The sequence below is a fragment of the Lupinus angustifolius genome, chromosome LG09 (genome assembly GCF_001865875.1).
Source record: "Lupinus angustifolius cultivar Tanjil chromosome LG09, LupAngTanjil_v1.0, whole genome shotgun sequence".
Lineage (NCBI taxonomy): Eukaryota > Viridiplantae > Streptophyta > Magnoliopsida > Fabales > Fabaceae > Lupinus > Lupinus angustifolius.
The window spans coordinates 8,578,830-8,589,447 of record NC_032017.1 but is presented as its reverse complement, the minus strand read 5'-3'; the positions used below and the strand labels follow the sequence as shown (position 1 = coordinate 8,589,447).

Sequence of the window (10,618 nt, the reverse complement as noted above, 5' to 3'; positions counted from 1 at the left end):
ATTGGAAGTCATCAGACACAATATATTCCCCTTCCGTTGTTGACTGAGGCCGAAGGACCAATCTCCCAACCTTTACAAGTCTTGCAAAGAAGATTGATCAATAAAAATGGCAAATGGATCACTCAGGTTTTGATCCATTGGGATGGTCTTGACGTTNATTGGAAGTCATCAGACACAATATATTCCCCTTCCATTGTTGACTGAGGCCGAAGGACCAATCTCCCAATCTTTACAAGTCTTGCAAAAAAGATTGATCAATAAAAATGGCAAATGGATCACTCAGGTTTTGATCCATTGGGATGGTCTTGACGTTACTAAAGCAACTTGGGAAGATGCCCCTATAATTCAGCGCGAATATCCTCACTTTGACCTTGAGGACAAGGTCAATATTAATGGAGGGGGTAATGTAACGGGAATGTATGCAGAGAATGATGCACATGGGGCACATGCAGAAAAGAATGCACATAGACACACTGAAATCACAGCTATGAGAAATTCTGTTATGGATAGTGGCCACGTGGCAAGTGATGCTGAAAACAAGGGAATGGGAATAAGGAAAAGTAAGAGAGAGAAATGGCTCAACCGTAGGCTTGAGGGATTTGTGTAATGACCTATATAGGTAGCCACAGTAAGGAAGAATGGTATGCTTGATGAAAAATCTTTTCCTCTCTGTGATCCTCTTTTCCTTCTTATCTAATTTCTATCTTGTACTGTCTTTTCTCTATCATTCAGCATTAATACAATCAAATCCCTTAGTGGATATTTCTTTACTGAATATAAGTACACTTGAATCCAGAAATAAACACGGTTACTGTTTCAAGATCAAGAAAAATTATAAATGATATAATTATGAAGGATTTAGAAATTAACTCTTTATTAATAAAGATGATTTCTGATGTAATATTATGATATTGTTTGGTTATGTAACCACTATCCACCTTATCTAATAATAAAATTAAAGCTTAGTTATTATGTTCTTTCATAATTTGAAGATCACATTTAATTTTGCATCTTATAATTTATATCTATCTCTCAATCACATTTTATTTTCCTTGCTTACAAACATTAATTTTTTATTGGGTAGAGACATAATTAAAAATAAGAAAATAATAGCCTCTATTACCATTAACCTTCTTTTTAATAATTTATTACTTTCATAATGCATCCACTATTCAAATGATGTATGAATTCGGACTCGGAGATTTATTTATAGGGTTCAATACATTCAGTTGAAGATTTTATTTATCTTTGAAAATGATTTTCAAGTTCAAGGTATAGCTTTAGATTAATAGAAAAATGGACAAGTTTGTAATGTCATATTCTAGATTTCCAATCCTCATATATGTCTTTTAAATTTGTAGCAAGCCTTACATCTTCCTTGTTTTCTCTCGTACCTTGATACATATTTAATAATGTTATTTCCTTTTCTGATCAAATTTTCTCTCTCTCTTGTGATCCTTGATATTTTACTGATCCAACATATTTTGTAATTGAAAGAGAAATTTTTTCTCTCTTATAAAATTACACCATTTGTTAGTTGTTGTGAATTATTCATTTTTCTATAATTGATTTTTTAAATAATCAACTAGTTAACGTAAGCATTAAATTGAATACTAGACTCATTTTCTATAAAGGATGGTATTCTTTCATTTCCTAACATATATATTTGTTATTAAAAGATAAGTTCACATGAGGCCTTTGAATGTGGGAGAAGGAAAACACCAAAAGAATACATTTGTAATGGTCCGAATCTAAAAACATGTTGGCACAATTTTTAATAAAGGGAGCTGAATATATGGAACATTATATTTTAATATAAATTTACATCTCATCCAGAAGAATTACAAAAGCACATGCTATCATGCTTACAATTGATCAATATTCAATAGCATTATTTTTTTAGAGTCTTATTGTTCATTGGGATTTACAAGCTATCATTCACAAAACAATAATAACCAGATACATATTGCAAACAAGTGGCATAGAATCGATGAGTATATAATAAAGACTTTCATCTGTAACAAACACTTAGTAATATATAATGAAGACTTTCATATCTATCAAACACTTAGTAATATATAATGAGGACTTTCATATGTTATTGACCCTAACAATAGATGAGTATCTGGTGAATGAAAAACACAGTACACATATTTTTTAATCCTAATTGTGAGGTGTTCACATATTGTCTTTCCACACAACTTTAAATATTTTCTTGAACAACAAAAAGAATTAATAGATAAAGACACTACGTTAGAATTATCTTTTAACAATATACATCTAATAACAACGCATGTGTATAAGACTCTGTTAAATGATAGGCATAGTTCAAGGGAATGATAATCAAACATTCCTCAATGGAACATAGGTTGTTGTATCTCTACATTCAACAACACATGCTTTATCGAGTGCTGTTTATTTTATGATGTACAACATTACTCACTGAAGTAGGTCTTGTTCATTCTCACATATTCAACAACCCTTCTGTTGTGAGCGCTATTGAATCACATGTATAGTGACTTTACGTGTAAATACAGAATAAGTGCATTTGAAGATATCACTAATTATATTATATATTAATTCCTAGATTCTATTTTTCAATTATTTAGATATAAATATTAAAAAAAATGAAAAAGATTTATATGAAAATTGTTTTTGTATTCTACTATATATATTTGAACTAGGAGATTCTAATTTTTCTATATTCTTAACATATTCTAATTAAAATATTATTCTAACAACCCTTAATTACACAAGGGATGTTGAATATATTAATATCTTACTTTCTATAGTGTTTATGCAAAGGAGCGTTGTTGAAACTATGTTGCATTTCAATATGAAACTAAGATTCAACGACGCTTATGTAAAGGAGCGTTATTGTATATGCGATTTTCATACATTCAATAATGCTCCTTAAAATGAGTGTTGTTGAATGTCATAATTCCTAATTCTGAACAATTAACAGACACATGCAACACCAACATTCATAACACAGAAATACACATCCACAACATGGACCAAAACATGCTCAACATAGAACAACTAAAATACACATTCACAACATGAAAACACATATGCAAGTACATTTAACAGAAGAGTAACAAATTCAACAAGTACATATGCTACAATCTATACATTGGTTGGCTTAACTCTAAAACTAAGTATATAATTTGACCAATCTTCCCTAAGTTGGATGATTTGATCATCTGTATATTCCTCTACATCAAACTAGATTGATGCTGACCACCGCTGAATGATCTTTTTCATGAAGTACAACATATAATAGCTGCAATCTTCATTGTTGGTTTGACAAGAGGTTTACAATTGAAATCAAATAAACATATAAGTATAACCTTTACTTGAAATATGAATACTACACATACATAATTGTTTGAGATGATTTGTGGCAACACCTTTATACTTGGGTTGACATATAGTGTGGCTTGTCAAATATATTTGGTTATATAGGATTTACCCCATTCCCCCCCGATGGAGATATACTTCTCTTTTATCCCCCCAAAAATTGCTTAAATCATCAAATGTTTTGAGCGTTAAGTGTAATAAAGTGCAATTAGATCGATTTTTTGGTTGGGCCCATTTGATTTTGTTTGATATAGATTTAGAACGAACATGAACTATGTAAATTTGCATTCCCCTAAACAAAAAAAAATGTATTTAACTACTAAATAGAAAGTGTACTAAAAATATGAAAGTTTAAATGAGTAGTCCCCTTACCTTGTAAATATTTCCTTCATTGTGTGGTACTTGTTCAGATTGCCTTGTTTCAAAGAATCCAAATGATATATTTTTCTTCAATTCAATGAAAATCAAAATCCAATGTTGCCTAACAAATCATTTGCATACGGTTAGGCATAAACATACTAAAGACAATTACATTATGCTTATAAAGAAATGTTCACTCGATATTGAAAGGTGCAAGGAATAAATGTGCATCTTCTTTATATTTAATGAGTATATAAGCTACATTTTTTAGCTGCCCTCTCCTTTCTTCTTTTTTTCATTGGGGTTACTCATCCCCAAAGAGGTCAATTATGGGGACAAGAACATCACATTCTTCTTATCTTTCAAAATAAGATTGTTATGCAAATACCTAACATATAATTGACACAAATGTTAGTTATTATAACACCAGTGATTAAATGCAAAAGTGAGAAGTTAATAAAACATAATTTACCTCATATATACACATATAATAGTGGAACTTATCCAATCATGTTCACATACTTCCTTAACTTTATCAATACCAATGAATTAATCATTAGTATACCCAAAGAATCTATCGGGAATTGATACCACAAGTATAGATCCCGCATCCATGTCTTGTATATGCTTCATTAGTTGAGTATAGAACTTGATCTATTTGGATGCTTCATCTCTCGAAGATTCTTTAGACTTAGATCGTGGCTTACTAATTTTTTTGCTATGATTAGACTTCACCACTTTGGCCTTTTTCAGTACATGAACATGTTCTTCTATAGGAGGGGATGTTAATGAGCCATCTAACTCCTTTTCATTGGGTCCAATGTGTTCATGTACCTGGGATTTTCAATACAAAACATATATCAATTATGGATCAATTAGTACAAAATATAATAAGAATGAGTATAACTTAATGTTTAAAATCACACACTGGGAGGATCTATAACCACATGGTCTATTGGCCAAGCCACTTAAGTTCCTATATCCCCTCTCACTGTAAAGGTATCATCTCCAAAAGGAATTGGAAGCAATGCATCAACATCTACTGCAATATAAATCCTAACCTTCACATGTTTGGAGGAATAGGTGCATTGTGCAACATAGCATTTGGTAAGTTGTGCACTTTACCAATAGCCATTAACACTGCGCCAAAATAGCAAAACAACAACACTTAAAATTGTCATTTAACATTGCTTCCGGAACGCTTTCTATGTGAGCGCAGTAGAACATAAGGTTATATTTAATATCGTTTTATGAAGTGCTGTAGAAAGTAGACATTTAACAGTGCTCACTGAAGCGAGCGCTGTTAAATGTCGACTTTGTAAATAAAACAATATCTCTCTCAAACATTCTATCAAACACATGACAAACATGTCCAACTCTATCATATTTATAATAGATTTGTTAAATCACCAATGACTCCAATATTATAAAATAACATATCAGTAATGAGATCTTATGCAAATTGTTCATTCTTTCTCCTCCAACGTGCAAGTCCTTACAGAGTATTCAGATGTTCCTCCGTGATCAATGCAAGCTGCAAATAGAAATAAAAAATGACATCTCTAAAAAAATTGCAAGTTATGAAACAAACTAAAAAAATTAGCTGCAATTGAGAAATAATATTTATCATCATACTCAAACCCTGTGTTGTAAACCAGTGAACCATAGCCAAAAACCTAGAACACCATAGCTACGTAACTTCACAAATACACTATTAGTAAAATGTTTCCACCAAGTTGATCATAAATAAACTAATTATTTAAAAAAGATAACAATTCAAATGCATCAAATTCTTGTTCTTTATGCTGTAAATGCAAACATGAAGACCGAATCAAAAAGAAATAAATGATCTAAAACAAAATAACGATTTACCTTATGCTTGAAGAGAGAAACCAAAAATTGATAACTTGCTTGAAGAGAAAAACAAAAAACAAAAGAGAAAAAAATGTAACTCATGGAGAAGAAGAAAAGTAAGAGAAATAATAAACTCAATGATATGTGTATTATTGTGTGTGAGGTTTTTTTTTCAAATTTGAAAAGATTCTCGCTCACTAAAACAAGCGTTTAACAACGCTCACTGAAGAAGTGTTGTTAAATATATAAATGTATGACCTTTAACAATGCTCACTGAAGCAAGCACTGTTAAATGTGTAACTTTTAACAACGCTCAATAAAGAAGTATTGTTAAATATATGAATGTATGACCTTTAACAGTGCCCACAGAAGCAAGCTTTGTTAAATGTGTCACTTTTAACAACACTCACTGAAGAAGTACTGTTAAATATATGAATGTATGACCTTTAGCAGTGCTTGCTTCAGTGAGTGCTACTAAATGTGTTACTTTTAACAACACTCATTGAAACAAACATTGTTAACTATGTGATAAACAACAACACTCACTTCACTAAGCATTATTAAATCTTTGGCCCATACATTCAATAATGCTCATTGAAGCAAGCTTTGCTGAATGTATTTTCACCTATCACATAACAACACTTACTTCAGTGAGCACTGTTAATTCTCTTTTGCCTTACATTTAATAACATTTAGCACACGAGTGTTGTTAATTCTCTTATTCCTTACATTTAACAGCATTCAACACTTAGATGAATGAACGTTGTTAAATATAAATTTTAGCGTAATGTAATCGCTTAGATGAGATATCCAGATATAAATGACAAGTATTGATTCCCTAAATGTTAGTTAAAACATATAAGTTTATGATTATAATTAAACTAAAGAACAAGTAAATGAAAACAAGTCAAGTAAGTTACCGTAGGAATATTGTGAGTAGCTTGTGTGCAACCCTCTTTGATGTTAAAACCATCGCCTTGTTGATGCCCCTCAAGTTCCTTCTTTTTCATTGAACTTTCAAATTCGTTGAATAGTTACATGAAGGTATCCACCTGGTTCTTCATATGAGCCAAGTTGAATTTGGTTGTACCCATTTGAGGGGATAAATAACGTCACTTTCGTCACTTTCTTACCCCAAATCCTAGACCCCAGATACGGCCAAAGTATTGAGACAATCCTAGTGCCTTATCAAGTACATCCTAACTATCTGAGGTATATAGCTCTCCTTCCTTTTCTTTTAGGGAAACCTAACACATCAAGAAAAACATAATGTTAATAAAAAATCACAATGATGAATAAAGTATTGAAATCAAGTTTAAATGATGATAAGTACTTACAACACGGTTTGTCACTTACTGAAATTTTTCATTGTCGATGACACCATCCTTGTTCTTACGAGCATTCACCCATAGAACATTTAGGTTCACTGACGATACATTTGAAGGTGTATTAGTTTGTTCCAGCTGCCAAAACAAAACTAATAATGTAATTAGATATGAATACAAAACATAACCAATAATTTACTTACAAATTAACAATACTTATATTTTTTCCCCTCGATTCCTCTATACCCTGCTCGAGAAGTTCGATATGGATACAAAGGCTTAGAGGTCATGTTGTGGTTTTCATCACTCACTTTCTGCAAAAAGAAACAACTTTAACACCAATATTTACAATCATATATACAGAAGCATAAGTATATAGTCAATATAAAGAAGATAACTTTACCATGAAAGACTCCTCCTGTGTGCTTCTAGTGACAAAAGTCTTCCACTGATCCTCAGAAATGAGATTTGCATATTTGGTTGGAGGTTTGAGGTTGACATGCCATCAGCATCTTTCACATACTTGCCGATATCGATTCTGAACTACCAGAGAACCTTTCTGGTAGATTTAAGGATGTAATCCTTATGTTCCTCACCGACTTCAAAAGTTGACTAAAAATACATAAATACAACATGTAAATACATTGCATGGAAACATACAAATACATTGCATGAAAACACATAAATGCATTGCATGAAAGCACATAAACACTATGTAAATAACAACTTACTTTATATCATTCCACGTGTACTAAATCACAGGGATAAAAAACTTATCATTCCAAGAAGCGAAAGTTATCGACACATTCTGTCTAACAACAACTCTAATGTAGCTTACCAAAGTGTTGCCATCCTTCGTGTTTAATCGTTAGCTCTTTGTGTTCCATTCAACCGACAACTTCTCGTTCTTATTCCTAACACGAATGACTTTCTTCACCGAAGTCATTCCACGTGAAGTACGTTTTTGACTTTCAGGTGTAGCATTACCACTAGTGTGAGAATCCATTGTTGAAGTTTTTCTGAGTGTATGAGAGTTTTTGCTTTAACAAGTTTGAGAGTATAGAGGGAAGTGAATCGGGTTTTGAGATTTAAACATCAAGTAACATTCAACAATGCTCGTTGTAAAGGGCGTTGTTGATGATTCACATTGAACATCTCTATTTCAAGTGAGCGTTGTTGATTGTCTTTGGTCTTGACATTTAACAATGTCCACTACAACAAGTGTTGTTGAATGTTTTACCGCCTACAACATTTGACAACTCTCTTTAAAGTAAGCTTTGTTACATGTAATAGGCGGTAAAACATTCAACATCACTTGTTGTAGTGAGCACTGTTGATTATTTTTTTGAATAAATAAATTAGACATTTTATGTATACAAATATATGTTAATATTTATTTACTTTTTTCTTTAAAAAGTATGTCAAATCTTGAAAGATTACGAATTTCAAAAGCACTCACTATAAATGGCATTGTTGAATCGATGCAAATCAACAACACTTTCTTAAAAAAAAAATTGTTGAATCTTTGAGGAAAACATTCAATATCGCTCGTTTTTGAAAGTGTTGTTGAATGTTTAAAAAAGTGTTATTGATTATATTCCGCCTTATATTTAACAACGTTGTGCATACAAGTGATGTTGAATGACCATTATTAAATGCGAATTCTAGCATAGTGATGAAGGTAAAAATTGAAGCTGCTAGCACTCGACATCTCAACCCACTACCTCTGCAATTGATTAAGTTGTTAAAACAATGCCTAATGTTTAATTTAACTTATCCTTAATAATAATAATAGTAATATATGATTTTTAACATTGAATTACAAACATTCCATTTGCATGATTCTCTTTGTAAATCAACAAAAGCTAGAAAGTGGTGAAGAATATTATGGGTTACTTCCATATGGTCGATTTGGCTCATAAGAAATGGTGTAATTTTTTCTAACAAGGAGGTCAGTTATGTTAATATCATGGATTTGATTCAAGGTAGATTTTGGATCTGTTTCTATTCTAATATTGGTCAAAATTCTTTGGTTTTTGCTAGTGATGTATGAACCATTGGTCTTGTATTAATAGTACATGCAAGAGTAACTGCTCATTATTGTCACTACACCAGAATAGTAAAACAAAAAAATGTCATTCAACAACGCTTTCTATGTGAATGTAGTAGAACATAAGATTATATTTAACAATGTCTTTTGAAGCGATGTAGAAAATAGACATTTAATAGCACTTACTGAAGCAAGCGCTGTTAAATGTCTACTTTCTAAATAAGACAATATCTCTCTCAAATATTCTATCAAACACATGACAGGCATGTTAAACTCCACCATATTTACTATAGATTTGTTAAATTACCAACAACTCCAGCTACATTCAACCTTAACAGATTCCAATCTTATAAAATAACATATGAGTAATGAAATCTTACGCAAATTGTTCATTCTTTCTCCTCCAATGTGAAAGTCCTTACAGAGTGTTCAAGTGTTCCACCATGATCAATGCAAGGTGCAAATACAAATAAAAAAATGACATCTCTAAACAAATTGCAAAAGTTATGAAAAAAATACAAAATTAGCAGCAATTGAGAAAGAACATTTACCATCATACTCAAACCTAGTGTTCTAAACCAGTGAATCATAGCAAAAAACCTAGAACATCATAACTGCATAACTTCACAATAAACAAAGATCACACTATTAGTGAAATATTTCCACTAAATTGATCTTAAATAAACTAATTATTTAAAAAATATAACTATTCAAATGCATCAAAGATTTGTTATTTATGGTGTAAATCCAAGCATCAAGACTAAATCAAAAAGAAATAAATAAACTAAAATAAGATAACGATTTACCTTATGCTTGAATAGAGAAACCAAAAACTGAAAACTTGTTTGAAGAGAAAAACTAAAAAAAAAGAGAAAAAATGTAACTCATGGAGAAGAAGTTGAAGAGTAAGAGAAATAATAAACTGAATGATAAGTGCATATGTGATGTTTTATTTTTAAATTTGAAAAGATTCTCGCTTACTAAAAACAAGTGTTTAACAACATTCATTGAAGTAAGTATTATTAAATGAATGTAGGCTAAATATCAGGCTTCTAAAACGGGTTGAATACGGACTTTTAGGCTAAACCTCTCAGCTCGGCTCGCTAAAAGCACCTAGGGGCTGGCCCGTCGGGCCAAGCCCATTTGCCATCCCTAGTTCCAATACTTTCTCAATGTACTTCTTTTGTAACAGAAAGAGTGTCCCCTCTTTTCTATCCATCTGAATCTCCATTCCCAGAATTTTCTTTCCAAGTCCTAAGTCCTTCATTTCAAACTCTAAGCTCAATTAAGCTTTCAAGTTTCTAATTTCTGACATGTTCTTACATGCGATCGACATGTCATCAACATATAAAAGCAAATATATGAATGACTTATTCGCAAGCTTCTTGTAGTAGACGCAAATATCATGTTCACTTCTAGATTATCCATTTTCAAGCATGAAGGTGCCAAATCGTCGATACCATTGTCTGGAAATTGCTTTAGGCCATATAAAGATTTCTTCAGCAAGCAAACATGATCTTTCATCCCTTGAACTTCAAATCCTTCAGGTTGTTTCATGTAGATTTGTTCCTCCAACTCACCATGCAAGAATGCCGTTTTGACATCTAATTGCTCAAGTTCTAGATCACAATGAGCTACAATTGCAAGTAGGATGTAATAGAGCTAT

At 31.6% G+C, this 10,618-nt stretch overlaps 1 protein-coding gene across 1 annotated transcript in view; it reads left to right on the top strand.

Moving 5' to 3' along the window:
* LOC109356222 overlaps positions 1–607 on the top strand; it is a 3,266-nt gene extending 2,659 nt beyond the window's left edge. The window contains exon 2 of the mRNA XM_019599554.1: positions 284–607. Coding sequence (XP_019455099.1) covers positions 284–607 — 324 coding nt within the window. The remainder of the gene's footprint in view (positions 1–283) is intronic.